General features: G+C 40.9%; 1 protein-coding gene across 2 annotated transcripts in view; it reads left to right on the forward strand.

Moving 5' to 3' along the window:
• The window catches only part of MFSD1 (major facilitator superfamily domain containing 1), a 51,982-nt gene extending 30,393 nt beyond the window's left edge, over window positions 1–21,589 (forward strand). Inside the window, exons 12-17 of one of the 2 annotated variants that reach the window (XM_066600426.1) lie at window positions 824–921; window positions 1,065–1,177; window positions 4,157–4,204; window positions 7,506–7,566; window positions 18,267–18,369; window positions 19,124–21,589. In XM_066600426.1, the coding sequence (XP_066456523.1) occupies window positions 824–921; window positions 1,065–1,177; window positions 4,157–4,204; window positions 7,506–7,566; window positions 18,267–18,369; window positions 19,124–19,183 (483 nt within the window). In that variant the 3' untranslated portion in view covers window positions 19,184–21,589. Of the gene's footprint in view, window positions 1–823; window positions 922–1,064; window positions 1,178–4,156; window positions 4,205–7,505; window positions 7,567–14,131; window positions 17,295–18,266; window positions 18,370–19,123 lie in introns of those variants that run through there. The other variant, XM_066600436.1, reaches the window with a different exon arrangement.
• Window positions 21,590–24,540: the final 2,951 nt, after the last annotated feature.

Genomic DNA, 24,540 nt, shown 5'->3' on the forward strand with positions numbered 1-24,540 from the left:
TTTCCAATAAACACCATGTCCAGGTTTTAGTTGTATGTCATTAGGGAAATCTTCAATATGCTGTGTGTTTTGTTTAGGCCGGTGTGTATTACAAGCACATTTCGGCTTGTAGGGATTGTAACATTCGGGCCTGGCCATCCATCTGTAATACTGGTGCAGAAATCCAGACAAATCCTTGTAAAGCAGGCTGCAACACAAGGATACACACAGAAATAACAGTGAACTGGGAACCTTCTGCACTTTTATGACAAAAGAGCATGGACACTAATTGGGCATGTTCTCGTGTGTAGGGCGAGTGTGCTGATGGTGCCCAGGTCTGAATTGCCTTCATCTTGTATAGCATTTGACCCTAAATGCTGGAATATTCCCTAACTTCTTAAGTGACATTAGTCCTGTATGTATTGTTTGTTTTTATGATAAACTGCATGAATGAGAAAACACTGGGGATTATTTCACAAAACTGTCTAACAGGAAAACTGGGCACATTCTTATAGCAGCCAGTCAGAGCTCAGAATTCATTTCTTAAACTACTTTGCAAAAAGTACAAGATGCACTTTAATTAGTTGCGGTGAGTAACAAGGTCAGTTTTCTTTTAGACCAATTTTATATATTTAGTAATGTCTGCAATACAAAAGCTCAAGGCAAAATTTTGGAGGAGAGATCACAAGGCATTTATTTTCACTTCAAGTTTTCACATTATTAATACTTTGCCTGCTGCCATAACCCAGTTTGTCACACAGGAATACAGGCAACTGATTCTAAATGGCTACTGACTGGATATTAATGTATGTCTTTTAGTAATGGTCTTATCTTCATTCAACAGAGTCTATTAGGCATCTCCTATTCTCTTCTGGCATGTGCTTTGTGGCCTATGGTTGCCTTCGTAGTTCCTGAGAATCAGCTGGGTACCGCATATGGATTGTAAGTAGAAACTCTTCCACTTCTGCCTCTAGATACTTGTAATACATTCAAATGTTATTCCCAAAATCATGTCCAATTTTATAAGCGATAACATGTCTTATATGTTCTAAAGTTACATATATATGCATTTATGTGCTTTGCAGTATGCAGTCTATCCAGAACCTGGGTCTTGCCATTATTTCCATTCTTGCTGGTGTCATATTGGATTCGCGGGGATATCTCTTCTTAGAAGTCTTCTTCAGTGCATGCATCTGCAGTAAGGATTTTGTTATATCTGTTAAATAACACGAATACCTAAGTCCCCTCAAAATATGTAAATTTTAGGGGTATGTTCACACTGGTGGGAAATGATGCAGAAAACTTTGCAGCTTTTTCACATCCAAAACCTATCCTTAGGATGGGTCATCAACGGCAGATTAGTGGTGGTCCCGGGACTCGGAACCCCTGCTGGGTAGCTGATGAGCTGCTGTCAGCCAGCCAGAAAGCTTATAATGCTGTCCAGAAGTGGCCGGTTTGTTATTTAAGTGCTCTCACATTGAAAGCTGCAGTGGGAAAAAGCTGCAGTAACAAATATGGCCACTGCTGAACAGACAGTGTTATGAGCTTTATGGCTAGCTGGTTGACAGCAGCTTCTTATCAGCTGTTTGTCAGGGGTCCTTAATGATGGATCTCCCATCAATGGCTGACAGCTGATTCTTCTCTCTATATCACATGCAGAGAGCGACAGCTGAAGTAGCACTTCAGTGCAAGAAAAAAAAGATCAATTTCTTCACTTTTGGGTCCATTTTGTGTATGATTTAATAGGACAGTGTTGTGATTAATTGCCCTGAAGCTTAAGGTAATGAGTGGCATTAACATTAAAAGTGTATTCTTCATTGGTATCCAATGGTTATAACCTGTTTGCTTCACTGTTTTACTGATCAGGCATGCTCAGTGTCTTCAACTTCTGTAATGACGACAGTTTGCACAGTTGTGAATGCGCACTTGTCAGTGACGGGCAATGGGACATTGTAGGAGATGTAGGTTTTGCACTCCTCAGCTGCCATTGAAAATAACAATGTGGAAATTTGAAGCTGGAAAGGAGCGGTGGCGCAGGCCAGCAAAAGAAAAAAGTACTGAAGTTCAGTTTGATGACTTAAATGGATGTTTGAAATGATGATGGAAATTGGAAACATTGCTGAAATTTTGAAAGTTTTACCCAGTCTTCAGAATACCCCTTGTAGCTTTAAGGATGCTGACTGTAGACTGCATTCAGCAAACTTGCGCAATTAGATCAAATTGATGTTCTGCCTATTACGAATAACACATTGGAAAAAATGTACTTGCACCAATGTTTCAATAAGCCCAAGTGTAAGTCCAAAGTTCCCTAGAATGGCATGCGCCAAATTTATTTAGAGGGGAACATCACTTGATAATTTTGAATGTCTGTGGCCAATTTATGTGTCAGAATAAGAAATTTCTTCTGGCTAGGAGTTGCCATAAATTTCCACTACAGTTTACACCAATGTCTGGAGTAAATTTTAGTGAATATCTCAGCCTATGGGATTTTTTTTAAAGACTTACCAATTTCTAGAAGATTGTCTGTAATACACAATGCAAAAAGATCAAAATGTCACAATTTTATGTGCAAGTACAACTTGCACAAAAAATGGAGACTTTTATACTAGAAAATTGGAGTAAGTCCTTGCATACATTTCTTCCATTGCCTTTGTAAAATAGATGCACTGTGACCACCTGTTTTGCCACTCATTAGGAACATGGGGTAGAAATAGTATACATTGTAAGGGCATATTCAAACAGAGTGCTTTTTGCTGCGGGATGTCTGCAGCTGAAAGTCTACATTAAAACCTGCACCATTTGGTGAGGAATTCACCCCCATATTAGGAAGAGATGGATTCTGCAGCGTAAATGGCAATAAAATTGACATGCTTCACACTTAAATTTCACACCACATGTCAATTTCTGCTCAGGTTTTGTACAGATTTTTTGTTTTCCACAGCATGTGCACAACCTTTTCAAAATCTCATCTACTTTGCTGCTACTGTACATGCTGCAGATCTTCGGTGCGGAGTGTCCTCACGGAAAATCCACATAAGATCTGCCCTGTGTGAACATGCCCTAAAAGAGGAGGAGAAACTGGCTGGTTGTCAGATTTAGTCCAGAACAATTGCACAAATTCGGCTCAGCTGAGCACGTGCAAGCAGGAGACAAAAAAAATGCGTTGTGCAGCAGAAAACTGAATAATATCAATACTTTTTTTTTTTTTTTAATCATAGCATTAAACCACCGTAAACAGAATTTGCATGAGAAAACTGCGCTTGCGTGTTTCAGATGCAATGTGCGTCCATCATTTTAGCCTAAAACTAAAGGTGCACATTTTTCTCTTTCTGGTGGCTTTTTAACGTTTTTAATAAAGTACTAATATTCAGCTTTGATGCTGGACAACACAATTTTTTGGCCTCCTGGAAATAGTTTTTAAAGGGGTTTTGTCATTTAAAAAATCAAACAATTCCATACTTGCCAATTCCTCCCCAGGCAGTCTTCTTACTGCATCTTCTACTCTCCTATCTTCTCCTGGCTCCTTCAGTCCTCGGGTCACGTTACCTCTAGCCATTCGGATTCTCTTCCTATGATGTAGCGTCCATTCGCTACAGTTAACTTCTTGCTGGTCAGTGTACATAGTGTCATAGCGTTCACTTCTTAGCAGGGAATGTCTAATCCCCGGCAGCTTGCTTTGGCACTCAGGCGTGGTATCTTGCCCTGAGTGTTCATATGCTATATGAACACTTGTGGCAAGACACCGCACAGCCATGGCAATAGCCCGCACTTGTGTGCTAAAGCAGGCTGCTGAGGATTCCGCATTCCCTGCTGGGCAGTGAATGCTACATCGTTGGTGACGTAGTGTACACTGACCTGTAGGAAGCAGAATGTAGCGAATGTATGCTACAGGAAATAGAAGAATTGGTTGGCTTGCGGTGAGGTGACCCGGGGACTGCAGGAGCCAGGAGAAGATGTGGCAAGAAGACTGACGGGGGAGGAGTCGTTAAGTATAAAATATATTTTTTTCAGAACTCCTTTAAGTTCTCTTTTGTTAGCCATTCTCAATTATATAAAGTTGAGTCTTTGGTAAGTTTTCCTCACTTGCCTTTGATATGTTTTGGCAGATTTGATGATTTGATCTAACAGTTTCTCTTCTCATGGTTTTGTAATTTTTTTTTTCTTCTTTTTTTTGCAGTGTCCATTATAGCTGTCGTCATGTTGTATTTTGTGAATCACATTAGAGGTAAGTAGTCCATATTGAACAAAAATATTCTGTTGTAGATAAATAACCGACTGCATTCACACAGAACGTCTCATTACCTTTGTTTGGCTGAGTAATAGGAGCCAAACAACAAAAATAACTGAAGTACTGAATCTGGCACATGGCAGGTACAAACCTTGCTCTACAGACTATAGGGAAGTTGAGTATGGGGTTCCCCATTCCTGTCTTCCTTATTCCTGTGCTCCTATTCCATGTGACTGGATCCCTTGTGGTCCCAAGGGAGGGGGTGGTCCGTACGTGGGTGTGAGTGGTCATTCTCTTTTAGGGTGGTTTTCTTGGGTTATGCCGTGTTTGGGGGACTTCTGATCACTTTGGCCCAGCGATCGCTTCCAGTCACCACGACCAATTGTCAAACTTATGTGGCACGGCATCCAGCTTGCTCACGTTCTGTCGGTCGTCCTTGCCTTACGGCCTGCCCACACCTCTTTGGTTGCCTCACCACTTCCAGTGCCTCCTCTTCCGGCCTGTCCTTGTTCAGTCATGAGAAAGATGCATTCCCTTTGCATTTGGATTCATAGGCTCTCAAATTTGGCCTTCCTACAATTGGTCACAACACTCTTCTGGAGGCAAGACTTCTGCTGCTAGGGATTGATCCTGCCTATAATTTCCTGTGCTTCTCATCCTGGGCGCAATTTCCTTATGTATCCATTCCTTGAAGAATCAATTAAAAAGTGGATCTCTTCAACATAGGTGGATCCCTTGGTGTCTCGCCTATCCAAACTAACTACCCTGCCCCTTGTAGACTTTTGTCCTTTAACCCCATCCCACTTCAGGGTATAAGTTTACATCCTGGCAGCAGGGTACTTCCAGCAACAAGGCGTACCATTGCGTCCTGTAGATAGCGCGAGATCATAAGAGATCTTGCGCTATCCGGCAGCAGGAGCCGGCTGTCCCTAATGGCCGGCATCCCGCAGCAACAATGGGGGTGCATCGGAGCAGCGACCACCACTGTTAACCCCTTCCCTGCCACGATCTATGTATATTGTGGCATTGGAAGGGTTCACAGAGGGAGCGTGCTTTCTCTGTGGCGTTATCTGACTTTGCGATATAATCGCGGAGAGCCCAACTGGTTGCCATGACAACAGAGGGCCAGATAATGTATTGCTTGTGATCGTTGTAACAAGCGATAAGGCTTTGCACAAGAGAAGTCCTGCAATGCCTTATCATAGCGATCATTGGTGCTATGATGTAAGTCCCCCACAGGGATACAAATGGTGTACATCCCTGCCCCCCTAAAAAAACAAAACCTTTTTTGTGCTTTTTCTCATATTAGCATTAAAAACAACTCACATATTTGGTATCGTCATGTCCGTAATGACGCGTAAAATAAGTTGAATAGTCTTTTTATCCTGCACGGCAAGAAGTGTAAAAAAAAAAAAAAGAAAAAAAGCACTAAAAAAAAACTGAGACAAAATGCAAATTTTTAGCATTTTGCCTCCAAAAAAAAACCGCAATAAAATTAAACAAAAAAAGCCGTATGTACCTCAAAATGGAACCAATAAAAACTACAGCTTGTCTCGCAAAAATAAGCCCACACAGAGCTCCGTCCATGGAAAAATAAAAGTTATAGGACTTTGAATACAGCAATTTAGAAAAAAAGATTAAGAAAAATATAAGAATTGTGGTATCGTTGTAATTGTACCGAGGCGCAGAAGAAATATATTGGCATTTATGCTGCATGATTAACGCTGTAAAAAAAAGAAACAAAAATCTATGGCAGAATTGATGCATTTTCTCTCCCTGCTATCGTAAAAAAAATAATAAAAGTTTTACAATATAGTCTATGTACCCAAAAATGGCACCAATAAAAACTACAGTTCGTGACGCAAAAAACAAGCCCTCACACGGCGGTATCGACAGAAAAATAAAGTTATGGCTTTTGAAAAATGGAGATGAAAATCCGCTAAAAATCGTTGGATCCTTAAACCCTTAAGGGGTTAAGGACCAGCATGAGAGATGGCTGAAATCTTTTGCCTAGTCATCTTTGGGGCGACCAGGTTGGCCCTCCATCCGCTCTTCGCCTCATCATGGGTCAGTAGGGTCACATCCGAATGGGCAAACAGCTATGCCGAGGACTGCTCTCAGATGTCGCACAGGAGGAGTTAGTTGAGCTGTCTTTTCACCTCTCACAGGCAGGAGAATTCCTCTGCGATGCCGCCTGGCTACTATCCAGATTCTCTGCACTTGGCATGGCAAGCCACCACACTTTGGAAGGAAGGTCTGCGGACCACACTTTAGCCGCAAAGTCTCTTACAGGACTCCCCTTTACAGTAACCCATCTTGGCAGCCGCCTAGATGAAATAATTTCCGAGATGACAGGCAGAAAAAGTTCTCATGTTCCACAATGCAGGTCCTCTCGTCAGTCCACTGACCAGAAGAAAAAGCCTGAATTTCATTATTCCAGCCCCACAGGACCGCAGAAAGCACCCATCCTTCAAACCACACCCTTCCTGGCGCCCTTATTCTCAAGCAAACAAGTCCTTCTCAGAAAAGTCCTGTGCATAAAGGGCAGTTCCCACCCCGGCCATCCAGAAGGGGAATGGCGTCTGCTGCTCGCCTTCTTTTCAGAGACTTGTGGTTCTCCCACATCTAAGATTCCTGGTGTATGAGATCGTCTTTTTGGGATACACAATAGATTTTCGTTCTTCTAGTGCTTGTGTACAAACTGAGTTAGCAGAGTGGCTAGAGGAGGGTTATAGCTGGTCAGAGGAGTCAACTCTTCCTTTGCTTAGTGTTTGCCCCCTAGTGGCAGGAGCTGTTACCAAGGTCTTTGCTGTGTCCCCCAATGTACATCTGAGAAAATGATTTTATATCTACCAAAAGGGGAATTTATTAAGCTTGTGAGGTAGTTTTCTGTCGTCCAAAATGTTTGCGCAGGTAGTGGCTTTTCCAATAGAAAGAATGTGCTAAATTTTTGAGCAAAACACAAATGAAAGGTGTTCAAAGTGTCAAAGAGAGGAAAAAAAGGTGTGGGTGAGATTTTTAGACAGATCTAAATTTAAGAGATTTAAGAAATGCAACTTTTAAAAAAATGTCGCACAATTTGTTGCTATCTCGCTCCAATAGCTGGGTGGTGTACAAAGTGACTTGACATCTAGTGACAAATTTATCAGCATGTAACATTTGATAGGTTTGTCAGAAATAACAGCAATGTGGCCTCCAACAAAACTAACTGAAAAAACACACATGATAAAGTCCCCCCTCCAAGTGTTTTCTGCATTACCATCTGATTTTAATTTTTCAAACCTGATCTTCATCCTAGAGGGAGACCTTAATTTGACTTCATGGGAAAGGGAAAAACAACAGAAAGAAGCAGAAGTGGAGTAAGTACTCACAAAAGTGTTTTATCCAGTAGAATTTTAAGGAGACCCCAATGTTGGACAGCCACCCTGAATAAATCCCCCCCCCTCCATTGTTTAATAATAACGCATATCAGAACATTTCATAACTTATGTATCAATTCCTTGAATTTCATTGCCTCTTCTACATTCATTGAAGCTTAAGAATTGGCCTGGTGACGTGATGCTTACAGGACAGAGCCCAAATAACTGTAGCCATAACCAGCTGTATTCCTGTGATCATCACAGCGCCACGGCTGATTTTCATTCTCTAAAAGTAAACCATAGTGGTTTATACTGAATGACTGACTGCAAGACGAGAGCAAAAAAAAAAAGTGAGGAAGTGATATGTGACTTATCAGGAGCCTCTGTCAAAACATCTGAACCGCATTCTAAGTCAGTGGAGTCCATTGAACATTATTGGTGTTCCTTGTAATGACCAATCAGGTGGAGCTTCATGGCTTCTAGTATACACAGCAATAACTTTTCACTTTACAATGGATAAACTTTGTTTTCTGAAACTAGATACCCCATCTTTAAACTTTAAAGGGGATGTTCTATGAAATTTACATTTTCTCTTATAAACAAGATGGAGAATAACTTTATGATCAGTGGGACTCCGATTACAGATTGCCAGAGATGGCTAAATACTGCTCTTGGTTATCCTCATCAGCAACGTGGAGATGAATGGAATGGCAGCGTACATTCTTGACTGCCGCTCTAATCATTTGTTGAGACTAGAGATGAGCGAGCGTACTCGGATAGGCACTACTCGTCCGAGTAATGTGCTTTATCCGAGTACCTCCCCGCTCGTCCTGAAAGATTCGGGGAGCGCCGCTGATGACAGGTGAGTTGCGGCGGGGAGCAGGGGAGAGCGGGCGGGAGAGAAGGAGAGAGCGATCTCCCCTCCGTTCCTCCCCGCTCTCCCCTGCAGCTCCCCGCTCTGCGGCGCTCCCCGAATCTTTCAGGACGATCGGGGAGGTACTCGGATAAAGCACATTACTCGGACGAGTAGTGCTTTACCGAGTACGTTCGCTCATCTCTAGTTGAGACGGTGAATCCTCATTCTTGTGTTCGACTAACTGCAGAGGTCGGATGCCCACCAATCAGGTAGTTATTCTTTATTCCAACGTTTCCCAACTCCAGTCCACAGGGCATCCCAAGAAGTTAGGTTTTCTGGATTTCCTCAGTATTGCACAGGTGATGTAATTATTGTCGGTGCCTCAGACATTGCCACATGTGGTCTTACTATAGGACAGTGATGGCGAACATTTTAGAGACGGAGTGCCCAAACTGCAACTCAAAACCCACTTATTTATTGTAAAGTGCCAACATGTCAGGGGGCGGGGCTTATCACGACGTATGATTTTTACCTCCATCGTTCTTAAAAGGACAAGGCTGTTTCAAAAAAGTCTGGGTGCAGATTTTGACTTCTTTTGGATGCGGAAATGCTGTGAAATTTTTGCAACGGAAATTTATGCTGAGGACATTCTGCAGCATTTCCACCTCGTGTAAACATATCCCAGCAGTGATATTGACCCCCCAGAGCGGCCTCAGCAGTAAGGGTGACAACCCCAGAGCAGCGCCAGTGCTAATAGTGACCCCGCACATAGGTTCGCCACCACTGCTATAGGATATCCTGAAAACATGACCTGTAGGGGGTCCCTGAGGACTGGAGTTAGGAAACATTGCCCCATCCTGTGGTTGGGAGTTAATTTAATTTCATGGGACAACCCCTTTAATTCTTTGTGAGACCCACTCCACAGCATTGCTTGAAGACCAGTACCTGTTTCTTGGGGTTTTGGCCTTTGTTGCTTTTTAGGTCTGTTTTTTAATAATGTAATTTGACAACCCTTTAATGTTGCATGATTGTGCCATTGCTGCTTACTGCTGCTGTAGTCTTTAGAAGATTGGTCCACTGCCTGCTAATGCTCCTTGTTGCTTATGTGCTTCTTAATGTAGCTGCCACTGCTTTGCTACTATTAGGGTAAGTCTAAACACTTTTCCCCATGCTTTGAACTGTAAAGTAGCTTGGATTTTCAGTGCCAAATTTGCACTAACAATCCTTACACCGTGATTTGAATGGCAGGCAGTTGAATACATTTGGGGTATGTTCAGACAACACAAATTTGTTGCATATTTTCAGTGCAATTTCTGCACCAAAAGGTAGTACAACATATGTGGGGTTTTTAAATTGCCATCTACATGCAAAAAAAAATCAGCGTAGAAATGCAGCATTTTACAAACTTCTTACAAAAAAGGACCACACACCTACCATGAATATGTATGGTGCAAAACACATTGGACACATACTGAATTCAGAAAAAAAAAGTCTGTAAGGAAAAAAATATATGTAGATCTAGACCTGTAGATATAGATATATTAACGTTCTATCTATTTAATACGTAATCTTTTATTGACTGCAAAGTTCTACAATGCATAAAAATGAGAGGGGCGTTGTTTTGTCAAGACCCACCAAGGGGAAGATATCCAAAAAACATGATGGCTATTAAAAATTAAACTAAAAATGAATTAAATATTCTTACTATTAGTCAGATTATTATCTCGGAGACCAAGTAATGTCGCATGGCTATGTGATCGTAGGCTGAGTTGGTCGGAAGTACTGACCAGTTGAGATGATTATATTAGAACATTTCATGATAGTGGACCACGGTTCAATTACAGAAATTTTTGTTTTTTATTAAAATTGTTTGTGTTTGAAAAAAAAACTACAATTCTACAAACCGGTAAAACTTTTTTCAGTTTGTTTTTCCTGAAAAGGCAAAATGGTAATCCAACAATATAATGTTATAATGGTCTTTATGAAGTCTCTGACCTAATAATTCCATGCAGGGCGTATGGATGAGCTCAGATTTCTAGCAGAAAATAGAATGACATTTGCAGTAGACCATAGTCAGAATCTTTATCTGGCTGTCATTACGTATCTTGTCTGATAGAGGGCCATGAAGCTGAATAGAAACAGAGCTTTCTGAAGCCCTAGGAATTGTCAGGTTGCACCAGTATCCAAAAGTTAACAATTATACAGAATGCCCCCTATTTACAAACGAGTTCCGTTCCAGGAACAGAATTTGTTGTTTGAAGGGGCTTCGGGCCTCAGGAACAGCTCTGTATGTTTTGCAGTGGCGGAGCCTGGTAGTATAGCTCATTTCCATTCACTTTAGTCAGACCAAGGCCTCATTCAGATGACTATATATGAGTTGTCTCCAAGACTGTTGTGCGTAACGATGGGCCATCAGTATTTTCCTGGAGAAGCCCTTTGAGGCAATGTACTTATCAAGTCATTTGTTGGCCTTTCTATGCCGAGTAATTTGCGTTTAAAAACAGTTTTACGAGGTAAACCATAGTGGGTATAATATGAAGCTTTCTCGAAATATTAAGTTATCACAGAAATTGTAAGAGAATCGTGGTAAATTATACATAATGAATTGGCTAAAAATCGATACATTTTATATGTAACAATGGTAGAAAAATGTGATTTATAAAACCTCGTGGGAGGTGATATGTAGTAATGTTCCATCTCTGAATTGTTCAAATTGTAGCCACATGAGGGCACTGTTGCCTCCTAGTTGTATGCAAAGACACTTCTCTGTCCAACTTTTTGTAGTTTCTCCCTTCGTGTCACTTTCCGTGTCCCTTTCAATATTGATATTTTAACGTTCTGTATGAATCTAATGATTTTAAGGGAAGGTCTTTATAAATTCGTATTCCTCACTTTGCAGTCATGGAGGGTTGCTGTACATATGAGCTAGACATGAATCGCTTAACCTTAGAACGCCTTGCCAGTCTCTTGGAAACTAATGCTTATTCTGCGCATTTTTGTGCTTTGCTTGTTGCTTCTTCCTCTCATGTGTTTTTCATACTTGTGATTTCTACTAAAGTTCTCATCTGTATGTTTTGCAATAGCAGTAATACTCTTGTATGTTTGCCGGTTTCTGTTTTGGTGACGGCGGGTATTTTCTTGGTTTCTCTGCTTTTGTTCTTCAAAACCATTTTAAAGGGTTGTCTGATTTGAACAAGTATTTTGCAAGTTGTGGAAGCCCCATGATCAGAAAGTACAGTAGTGGTTTAAGAGCCATATTACTTGTTAACATGTGTTGCAAGTTAGGAGAGGTTAAGAAGATCCCCTGACCGATGTACAAAATAGGGAGAATATGACCACACAATACATTCTTATAAAGCTTTATCAAAGTGCTGTTCTCTACCTCCTTATTCTTAACCAGCTGCCCTCCAAATGGATGGACAGTCGAGTGGACGAGATGGGAATATCTAATACGGAGTATGGCTATGGCAAGCTGGCTATGTTGTAGTGTTTCCAAAACTCCCATTCTTTTCTCTATGGGTTATTGAAACAATGGAAGTTTCAATAATGCATAGTTACTGAAACTGTTTCTGTATTCCCAACCACCCCATGCTACCATATTCAGTAGGGCTTGGGAGGTTACACCTTGAGATAGATGGAGATCTCTGGAATTCATACCTGTCACTTTTATGGCATATCTTGTAATGTCATAAACATTTAATCCGAGATGGGATTGTCCCTTAAAGGGGTTTCCCGTTGAAATACTGTTGATGACTTATCATCAGGATAGGTCATCAATAGTTGATCGACCGGTTTCTGCTGCTTGGGAACCCTGACTGATCAGCTGAGCGGGCGCATGTTGTCAACGCCACAATAACACAGAGGTCCGAGCGGAGACCTCTGTAGTGACCGCCGCTTGTAACTGTAGGCACGACTTATTGATTTCAAGGAGGGACGTGCCTGCAGTTACAAGTGCCAGCCACTAGATGGGAGGTTGGCGCAGAGACTTCAGCTCCAAATACTCAGAGGTCGAAACAGAAGCGTGCGTGCTGACCTCCGTGTAGTGGCCGGTGCTTGTAACTGCAGGCACGGCTCTCATTGATTATAAGGAGAGCCGTGCCTGCAGTTACAAGCGCCAGCCACTAGATGGGAGGTCGGCACAGAGACTTCAGCTCCAAATACTCAGAAGTGGGAGTGGAAGCCTCCGCGCTGACCTCCGTATAGTGGCTGGCACTTGTAACTGCAGGCACGGCTCCCATTGAAATTAATGGGAGCCTTGCCTGCAGTTACATGCACTGGCCACTAAACAGAGGTCGGCACGGAGGCTTCCGCTCCCACCTCTATATTGTTGCGACACTGACAACATGCAGCGTACCCTGGCCGATCAACTATTGATGACCTATCCTGATGATGGGTCATCAATAGTATTTCACTGGAAAACCCCCTTAATTGCACATTGGTAATGTAATTCCTCCCATGATTTCACATATTGCTCCAGTTAAGACTTTTATGTTGGTTAATTATCAAATGGTTAAAAGCTTCTACGAATACACAGTTCTAAAGTTGTCCATTGGTCAGACTCCTCATTTGTTTACATCTTAGGGTATGTTCATACATAGCGGATTCTGGTGCGGCTCTGCACCAAAATCTGCAATTCCACTATGTGTGAACATACACTTATAGTCCCCTTAGTAGCTGCATGGCTTCATATGTCATTACATACATTGATGATGATTACTACATGTAAATGGAGCTAAATGAGCACTGTCTAAATAAACATTGTTCGATATGTTTCGGGCAGAAAATATATGCCTGTATAAATGGACCCTTCCTAATATCAGCAGGGACACTTAGGCCTCCAGCACACTTGCCATGAGTACGAGTTGCGTCTGAGAGACTCGGACATAACTCGCATTGATTTACACAAACACAGCAGATTAACATGCATTGGTGTGTCCTATTTCTCATCAGTGAAATGGATGGGAATAGGACATGTCATGAGTCTTTTTTTTTTTTTTTTTTCCCCCTCATGTGACCCATCAATCTCTGTGGGGGAAAAAAAACATCAATGCGCATAGTCTTATAAACCTATAATGGGACTGTGTGCTCTTCATGAATTTAACATGGACAGCACATGGTCCCCAATAACGTAGGGTGCACCTAGCCTTACTGACTACTTGTGCTTCTATAATGTACTGCTGGGTTCATGTAAGGACGACATTAGGCTAGGGTCACATCCTGTTCTTGAAATACAGTTCATGCATATGCATGCTACTGTATAATGTAAAAAGCAGGAAAAAAGGTAAAACAGGAACCAACTGAATGTTTATAGAATTGCATCCGGTTGCCATTGATTTCCATTATGCGAAAACAAAAGTCAATGGCAACAAGATCCAACTGGATAGGCTTCCTGCTGCATTCTGTTCTAGCAGAATACTTTTTTTTTGTGGGGGGGGGGGGGGGGGGGTGGAGGTACAATAAAAGACATGCCTCAGTGTTATGGCAAAAATGTGATTTGACCCCAACCTAAAGTTGCCCATAACAGCCAGTCAAATCTTAGTAGCTATGGATGACACATACAGTATGTGTCTGGACTACATTTTAATGCTGTCAGCATTGTCTCTAGCTGTAGAGTTTGGTATATTTCCGTACACTATGCCATTAGTTCTGCAATGTAGTGTTGCCATTTGTACTCCTTTTCTTGTAACCTTTTATAATAATCTTTTGCAGAGATGAATCTGAATAGCACAGTATCATCTTCCTGTATGCTGGAAGCGGTCAGCAAGCTGTCCACTCGAAGAGCCTTAGTGTCTTCTGAGCTTGCTACAGATAGTCAGATCAACATTACTTGAGTAGAATTCCTTTCTCTAAACTAACCACCTCCTAGTATGTCAGTACTAATGAAGGAATTCTTGTTATAGACCATAATGGTCATCGTGGACTGTTTACACACTCATCGGTTACGTGGCATTAACAAAGGCACTTGGTACATTGATTTGTTCACTCATCGTTCTTCTTTTGTTTTAATTAGGTTTAATACGCTTAACATGGGTCACTGTATTTCATACAGTCTCTTATCTCTCTCCTTTCTAGCACTTCGTGTCTGGATGCATAGTTCTGTTTGCTACTGGTACATGGCTAAGGTACATGGAACTACTTCCGGTACTGAAGGCTTTATAATGCTGATTCCCAGGCTATTGGGTCTGCCATAGCGAATTCTAAAAAGTTGCGGACAGGCTTGCACAATTTGAACTCCTGGTAACACTGTATTGGGAACTTGTCTTTTTTTTAAGTTGCAACTCCCTGTGTGTTCCTGCACCTTAAGAGTAAATTGTTTTTACACTTAAGTCATAGTCTCAGGACTGGTCGCCAATAGCCGATCGGTGGGCATCCACCAATTGGGACCCTTGCCTATCAGCTGTTCAATGAGGCTCACTTTTATTGGTCACATGGCCTGAGAGCAGTTCATTCCTATTCAAGTGAAAGGGATTCAGCTGGTATACCAGGCACAGCCACTATACAATGTAAGGTGCTGTGCCGGTCACATCAAATAGTGGGTGTCCCAAGCAGCAGACCGCTGCTGATCAGGTACTGATGACCTCTCTCTCCCTTTTAAAGAGACTTTCAGAAACCTATAGACTGGATGTATTTCCACTGTGGAAAATCTGCAATAAATCTACATCAAAATCGGGATGTGTTATACATGAGGATTTTTGTGCGGATTCATCCTGCTCATTTACAGGATGGAAATCCGTGATGAAAATTGTAAATCTGCAGTATGTTATTTCACGCTGCGGATTTAAAATCCACATTGTAGGTCAATTTATACTGCAAAGATTTCCATTGCCTATGGATGAGATTACTTGATATGTCTTACAATTTGGTGGCATGTAGTAGAACACACTTATAGGCTTCTCGCTCAGCACTTCACCTCCTCTCGGAAGCGCTGAGCGGGGAGCGTTTACACAGGTAGAGAAGCCAGCAAGCCAACCGGGTTTTTTAAGCAGACTGAAAAGTCAGCTTAAACGACCATGAACGACAAGTGAGCGATTTATTTATTTATTTCCCCCCACCCCCACACTGAAGGATTATCGCTCAAATTCAGTTGCTTAAACAAATTTTGAGTGATAATCGTTACGTGTACATGGGCAAAATGTGATTGTTCCCAGCAAGAGAAACCAAGTAACCTTGTAGATATGTCTTTTAATGGCTAACAAAAATACATTGTGTTAATGCGAGCTCTCGGACTTTTACTCTCTGTCCTTCATTAAGACACAATGAAATGGATCTCGTGTATCTGACGTTTAGTATGCGCAGTGTTATACATCTGGCTGTGTTGGGGGCCATCCAATTATCTGTGGTCAAGTAGGTTTGGCTTTTGTGTGGCTGATTTTTGGCTAATTAAACAGATACAGTCTTGGGGTCAGTTATTTAGGCATTCATTTCACAATGGTGTTTTTTTCTGAATTAACACTGGATAAATACTACAGATTCATATAATTTGGTTTACATGTCAACTTTTTGTTATGTTTCATGTGTCACATTTTGGTTGTGAGTCATGTAGTCGAGGTACCTTGACACTTCTGGCACTTTAACGGGGTTGCCTTATAAAGATGATCCCTGTCCATTGCCCTCTTGGGGCATGTAGACGTCATAAGCGGGCTCTTATGTGAACCAGAACAGAGAGGCACTTAGTATGAGTGGCTCTTGGACTTGAGCGGTTCTTGTAATACACGGAGGGTAAAGCCTTCTATATGAAGAGTGATTCTGGTAACAATTATTTATGTAGGGAACAGCCACTTGTAAAATGCACAGTAGAATTTATATGTATATAAACAAACTGCTCTTGTCGTATCTTTTGTATCACCAGAATGGAAGTGCTTCTTTGGTAACTTTTGGCCTTTTGTTACTTGTTACTATTAAACTTAAGTCCTAGATAGAAATAGCTGCTTCACATGTGGAGGTTCAAAAGACAACCTTCAAACTGTACCAGTAACCTAGGAAATGAGGACTGCTATCCTGAGATGTTGGAACAGTCACCCCTGATAAACTTAGTGTGTTGTCACCTTTCAACCAATGAAACCTAATGCAGTGAAGCATGGAGAGATCTCATTACATTTGACCATACAAGTTAATGTTTATCTTCTCAAGTAATCATTTTTTTTTTTGCTGAATGGTTTTAAGTAGTTTTTTGTTTTTTTTACCTAGAATTTTTTTTTAAAGGGAATTGCACCCCATTTGCCTAAGATTGCACTTGGCTTAAAGATTGCCTCCACTTTTTGAGGTACTTGGTAGAAAATACAATAATTTATTAAAGGGGTTTTCCGGGATTAAAGTATTAATGACCTATCCTTGGGACAGGTCATCAGTATCTATCTTGGTCCCGGAAAACCTCTTTTCATATGGTGTCACCAATAGATTAGTTTTATATTAACAGCCAGGGTGGTCAAAAAATACTTGTTGGTATTGAGAAATTATTGTGGAATTCCTACTTAATGCTTTACTGTAGGGATTAGTGTTTTTAGCCATTTTTAGTCCTACCCTTTTTTTTTTTTTTCTTTTTTTTTTGCGGAAGCGTTTTTTTCCAACTACCACTTCTTTAGCCGGTACTAAAACAATAAGGTTCTGCATCCTATAGATTGTATCCTCTACGTTTGTTGGATGTACATAAACTAGGTGGTCATCACTTGTGTTACTCAGGGAATATATAACTGTTCTAAATTACAGAGGCCTACTTATACTTGATTGCTAGATTTAGATGAGTTATGTTTTTTGGGGGTTTTTTTTAATTTCTTGTGTTAAGTTTTCAATAATAAGCAACTATTTTCCATAATGAAAATGCACTTTTAGTAAAAAATGACTAAACTGTTAAAATAAAAGTCTTTTGAAAGTCCGTTGTCTGTATTGTGTTTTTTTCATAAAAAACAATAGCTATACCTGGATATTGGGTGTTCTTTTTAAAGGGCCTCTCTGTGACCCTAGACGGTACATGATAAGATGAGGAAGAATAAATTAATGCACTGTTAAATCAAAATAAATTGGACGTGGCAGATGGAGGAGCTTATTCTGTGAGGTTTTACGCAATCTGACAAGTTGGAGGGTGTAGTCTAAGGCGCTATTCACACTAGTGACTTTCTCTGTTTTCATTTTTATCCCCCCCCCCCCAAAAAAAAATAAAATAATAATCTCATTATTAACCCCATTGATAATAGTAGGATGTCTTTCATTTATCTTCCATTATGCCATTGAACATTTTGTCAAACGGAAATACTGACGCCCTGTTATTTTGACCATTTGAAGTCAATAGAGAAATAGTTCCCAGTAGAACATCTGTTACCATCTGGTATGTTTGTTGCTTTGATCCATAAGTGTGACACTAGTTTGAACAGCGCCCAACTTCTCAGCAGTACTTTTTTCTTTGACCCTGATCTTACCCTTGTCACTGTGTACATCAAAGTAATAATGCAAGTTTTAAGCTCTCCTACTTCATACAGTATAATGCAATGTGTAACCATGTTAGAGAATTTTTTTGTGAGGTGTCAATTATAAGCCTAAATTCAGAATTCTGCTCTTATTTTAGAAGAGTACATTTTAGGTGCTCAGGTCACATATCTGGCAAGAGAAAGTGCGGTCTTGTTTGGTAGGGCAATGAGAAACGCAGCAGTGTATAAAAATTGAGAAAATATAAAAATTACTCTGGGCCAAAGCTGTAAAGTATTTTCAAATGTTCTTCACCACTTTTTGTGCATCTAAATTATGCATCTATGTTGAAAGCAGAATTATGCTGTATGACTAGCCTACTTGTCATGTCACTGCAGGAATACTATTACTTTATGTATTCACCATGTCTTTATGTAATTTACAGGGCTCGACGGGCACTATTACAAAGGGAAGCTTCAGAACTTAGGTTTCGTCCATTAAGTGCAATGGCCTTAAGAATTAGATATCTCACCAGATTGGGAGCACCGGTATGTTTATCGCCATGGGGGGTAGATGTTTCCCGTAGCTTGTTTTCTCCAGTAACGTAATGGCTATGATCATTTTTAAAAAAATTGCATTTATGTACATGTTGGACTCTGTTCACATCACATTTGAGCATTCTGAACTTGTCAATCACTTGTTTCCAGTAAGAGGAAACTTTACCTGACCAGGAGCAGAAGTTTGAGTAGAAATAACAGATATGAAGTGTCTTCTAATTTAATATGCGAGTATAACGATGTTCACTGACATGTCAAAAGTCATGGGATGGCAGTATGTAAATTGATCATGAAGTGGTGTTGCCTCAGGTGACTGCTTGAAGACGCACACATGTATAAGTTGTGAGGTGTAGAGATGAGCGAGCAGGCTCGGATACAGCAGTTACTCGAGCGAGCATCGCTCTTCTCGAGTAACTGCTTACTGGTCCGGGTGTGCTCAGGGGGCGGCGGGGGAGGGGGGGGGGGGGGAAGAGAGATCTCTCTCACTTTAAAAAATAACAAAATCCAAATATAAGCTAAGTAACTCTTCAAAAACTAAAAATCCGTGACCAAAGCCTAAAAGCTGAGTAGGTATTGCACCTTGTAAAGATCATATTGTGTCCACAAATTATCTACAAAATGTCTAGCAGTTTTATCAAAACTGCAGGATTTTGTGTGGTTGCTAATAAACAAATGACTGCACAGTTTGTGAATGATCGGTGACTAAATATTCATGTATTCTGTACCTTCTTTTCTTTCCTTGCAGCTGCCGGAGCATTACTCCAGCCACTTATCTTCTCTGGCCCACAGAAGTGTCTTGAAATAGCATCACATAGTGATTCCTCCAAGAGCTGGTTATCATACAGTGTGATGAAATGTGCCAAATGAGTTATGAAGCTGCTTTTAGTTTGGTTGTACGGATATACATAACCATTTATGTGTGTCACAGATTTCAATCTATGCAAATTGGGGATTGTTGACATGAACTTACCTTCTACATGGTGATAGGAGTCATTACAAAAATGACTAGATATATTGCTAGTCAAGTGTTATGCTCAAATTTCTTTGAAAGTCATATAGTTAATAGTTGCTTTTATAGCGGTAAAGAGGGAGAAATATAGGGATCATGTTTACTTCGTAGGGACCATCCTAATCGAGAATGCCTGAACACCCGGCTTTCTGATACCTTACTGTGAATCTTACTGGATGGAACATATATAAGATGGATATTTTTCAATGATGATGGTCCCTGCACAACTATCCTGCTGGCCCAATGTAGACCGCGTTTGTAGAGGATCCTTTTACGTAGGCAGATAAATTGCCCTTAACCAGTTCTGATCGACGATAAAGCGAACCGATCAGCACTGGTTGACTAGCCTTTATATTCGGTCTTCGGGATGTTTTTTGTTTTTTTTACGCTTGTTCGGTCCCCCAGTTATGATGATGTGGGCGGCACATCCTTGTTTACTTGAAGGGAATGTGCTGCCAACAGACTATTTTTATGTCCACATAAGACGTACTGAATGACAGACAAAGGAATTATGATTTTTCATTAGATTGTAGGAAGTGTTTACATGGAGAAATGATCAGGAACTAATGTTCAGGCAATGATCGCCCTGTGTGGAAGGCCCTTAAACCTCCCCAGGTATGTGAATGGCTACATTACACAGGAGAGGTATTCACAAGACCATCTGATTAGGGAGTGTTGCATCAGAGATGACTTGATTTAATATGAACTTGCTCGCTTTATCCGAGTCCTGCCCTAACCGTGTTGTTCATTTCACGAAGTGTGCCTTTACACAGGACGATCTGTCGCGCACAGATGCCTTAACAGGTCATCTCAGCGATGATCGCTCCTGTGCTTTTACACAGGAACGCGCATTGCTGACTGGATGGAGGCGGAGCGGCTGGGGATTGTTTCGACCCGCCTGCTTCCATTTATAGTAATCGGGCAGTCGTTCATAAGTGACGGACTGCCTGTTTACATGGAACGATACATCGCTCAGTTTTCTGCATGCACAAACTGAACGATGAACAAAAAGCGACCGACTTCTCCTTCGTCGTCCAGTCGGCGCATGCATGTACACTGAACGATAATTGTTTAGATTCTCCCTGGATCGCAGGAATCCGAACAATAGTCGTTCCATGTAAAAGCATGTTAAGAAGTCTCTTATTTTGAATGATCAGCATTTGATTCCATTTTAAGCAATACCGTTCGTGCTGCTCTGGGTGTTTCGTGCCGCCTTTGGCAATTGCTAATGTCATTGCACTATTATGTACTTTAAATGGGAATTTAAAGAGTTGTAGGAGCCTTGAGGAGCTTTTTGATAGGTTCTAGCTTGCTTTAAGTTGAGGAAGGTGAGTGATCAGAGGTATTGGATTCTAAAGAGGAAAACAAGTCCGACTATTTTCAAGTCTTCGGAGTGTGAGAAGCACGGAGTCGCTCTTCATGATATACACTGTTCTGTTCAGTTAGGAAGCTGAAGTCATTTGTAACTAATGATAGATCAGCACCCCCCTGCATTTACGTAATTACATTTTTGCAAACTTCAGGGGTTTGGAACCTGGAAGAAAGGAAAACCTGGATTTAAAATGTCTATTTTTAATGAAATTTTTACTTTTTAGGTTTTTAGGTTTTCATACATTGCATTAAAATCATGAGTCACATAAGACCACAGTCTGTACACACTTTTATCAGTGCCATGTTACATTTTACTGTATTTTTAGAAATATGAAGAAATTTGTTTACTGCGCACAAGTATTGTATTTTGTAAGAATAATCAATGATCTACCTCATAATTCTGTACAGAAGTGCCAAACAAGCAATAAAATGTCACTCTGTTTACTGTTACTAGAACATGTTTGTATTCAGGCAATGCTGGGAAATAGGAAATTGCTTTTATAGGCCCTTTTACATGGAATGATTATTATTCACAAAATTGTTCAAAATAGCGAAAATGAAGGATAATTGTTAAATGTAAAAGGTGCATTTTGCCTGTTCTTGCTTGACTGCCAAGGTCACTATATGAGCTGTACAGTTTACTTTAATAATCACCAGTGGACCATCAACACTTGGTCATTTCTGAAATCCCATAGTGTCCTATATTTTCAATCCTAATTAAGCAGATTCTTTCTGCAGTGTGCTAAACCTGCCCTCGGATATGCTGCAATGATAAGGGACTCAGACCAGAGCTGTCTAGGTTTGAGTACATCTTTAGTTTACATTATTTACCCTGTTTGTATACAATGTATAATGCAATAACTGTTTACCGCGGTTTTGATATTGTATTGTGTTTTGTATCTTTTGAATGTCAAATTAAAACCTTTTTCTTCACATTTGTTTTATTTGTATGTTTACTGTTCATCTTTCTCCCAATATATCTGACATATATCTATATAACAGGGATTTGCAGCTCCGAGCTAGTAATAACTTGTAAGTAAGCAGGGCCTTCTAATACCAGACATTTTAGATCTCTGGTAATTTCAGGGCTTTGCTGCTTTATTTCTTGACCTTTTTTAGATATAAGATTTCTTTGTGGTTGCTGAATATGGTGGTGAAACTTGCATATAGTTTTTGATTTTTGACATGGCTCTCCTTTTTTTGGTCAACCTACTGCATCTGTAGTAAAACTGGTCTTTTTAATTGGCTTTAATCATTCATGTAAAAGCTGATTTGACATGAAGTAGAGAGAAGCCACATTTTAAAGTTCCTACGGTGCCATACTCCACCAATAGCAGATTTACTTTGCAGCAGAAGCCTTTAGTAAGGTTATGGGGTTTGTATGCGTAGATTTCTGTAAAATTGACTGTAGTTGCAGTTATGATTTGGCGGTGAGAAGTTTTATTCTAAACTTAAAAAATCTCTCAGCCTAACTAAATTGTCATCAATTTACATGATAGACACACTATGTGTGTGTGTGTGTGTGTGTGTGTGTGTGTGTGTGTGTATGTATAATATATATATATACACACTAACATTGGTCACTTTAGAGATATCTGCGCTTTCACAACTTGGGCTTCCCTGTATGGAAATTAGAGATGTGACCTCGGAGTGCGTACATTTTGGATCAGTTTGTGTGACTCCACATTAGATGGGGATGAATTGAGCGATCTGAGCAATGAGGCATAGTCCTCATTGCTAGACTAGCAGAGGAGAAGGTTTCAAAAACTGCTAACCTTGTGGGTTTTTCTTGTGAGTGTTTACCGAGAATGGTGGGATTTGAGAAAAACCATCCAGACAAATGCAATCTTGCTAATGTATTTCACTGAAGCAGAGAAAATCTACGTATTGTCTAAGCCCTTTTTACAGTGTAGACACGTGCTAAAAATTTTCTTTATTGATATAGATAATTAAAGTCACAGAGCACCAAAAAGTCTTGTAACCCTCACTGTATTAGAGAGGGGAACAATGACCCAACACATACACGCACAAAAGACTCAGACATGGACGGCAATTATGTCTCCCAGTGGTTAAGATTCTAGATCTTTAAATATCTAGATCAATAAAGAACAACATTTTTAGCAAGTGTCAATCTTGCTGATGTAGACCACTAAAGGGGTCAAGGAGGATGTTAAGAGATGCTGTGATACAGGTGCTGCATAGTCAAGCAAACTGCAGCTGAATACAAGGCTGGTGCTCCAGCTAACATATCAAAATGCACAGATGGGCTATGACAGCAGATTACTAGTTCATTTTCCATCACGAAGATAAACAGGCAAGACTCCAGTGGGCAAAATAACACACAATGTAATCACAGAAGTATGGAGAAACCTCTTGTCAGATGAATGGAGATTTTTGTTTCACCATGCTGTTGGGGTTAGGATTTGGTGCAAGCCGAATGAATTAATGAAACCGTTCTGTTCAATGTCAACAGTTGAGGCTGGGGGAGGTGGAATATTGGTGTGGGGAATGTTTTCTTGGCACACCCTAGGTCCTCTGCCATGGCATCCATCCATCAAATTGCTGAAAGCCAAGGAAGTTCTAACGTGCTACTCAAGTGTCTCTAATCATGGTCATTCAGTGTGTAATTTATGCATTATGTAAGCACCTGTTCATGTATTGATGCCTGCGTGTTGGGCTAGTTTCACATAGGCGAGGGCGATTATCGGGCCTTGATTCACTTTCCACCAAGTGAAAGCCCTGTGGGTGTGAGGCAGTTTCATGTGCAAACAGCCTTGCATCACTAAGGGTATTGCCCTGCATCCCCTTGGGGATGGAGGGTTTCCCCTTGCCGTGGCTGTAACAGCCACAGCAGAAGATCGCAAACTTCTCCGACTGCTTTCAATGGGGCCGGCGGTGTTGCTGCTGCCGGTCCCATTGAGAACAATGAGCGATATCGCAAAAAGATAGAACATGCTGCGATTATTTATTTCCACACAACATCGCGTGAGGGAAAACATCGCAAATGAGAATGAAACCATTTAAAACGCAGAGTTCTGAAACCAATGATTTTCACTCACTCTCACATTGCGCAAAAATTATGCGATTTTTCTCACCAATGTGAAATTAGCCCTAGTCCCATCAAACCCAATAAGTAGGAGATCTGAAGGGGCATGTTGTTCAGAGCAACCACTGGGGGTTCCACTGTCTGCCCCACACCTACTGACAACATCTTTTACATGTCAGGAACTCTCACCATGAACCCTTCACTTTCCCTTTCTAAACTTTTTTACAATAATGTACTTTTACACAGGCTATCAGCCAAAAAATTGCTTATTGAGCGGTTTTCTTTTGTTTTTTTTTGACCAATTGTCGTACTGTGTAAAAGCGGGTCCCAACGTGGTACTGAGCGAGAAATGTCTCATTAGTTACTAGTTGCTTCATTTCAGCTCATTGAAACAGCTGCTAATAAGTGACTTCTTGCTCAGAGTAAACAGGCAGTCATTCATCTCTGAACGAATACCTGCTTGCTGTGAATGGAGGTGGGTGGCTGGAAGAGTTCTCCGTTGCGCTCCACCTCATTCACTGAATGACTGTCACTCCTGTGTGAAAGCACAGGAGCAATAGATGTTAGGCACTTAAAGGGGTTTTCCAGGGAAATCCTACTGATGACCTCATCAGGATAGGTCATCAATAGTTGATCAGCTGAGGTCCGTTGCTGGGGACCTCGACCGATCAGCTGAGCGGGCGCATGCTGTCAATGCCGCAATACCACAGAGATCAGAGCGGAAGCCTCCACACCC

The sequence above is a fragment of the Eleutherodactylus coqui genome, chromosome 1 (genome assembly GCF_035609145.1).
Source record: "Eleutherodactylus coqui strain aEleCoq1 chromosome 1, aEleCoq1.hap1, whole genome shotgun sequence".
NCBI classification, from domain to species: domain Eukaryota; kingdom Metazoa; phylum Chordata; class Amphibia; order Anura; family Eleutherodactylidae; genus Eleutherodactylus; species Eleutherodactylus coqui.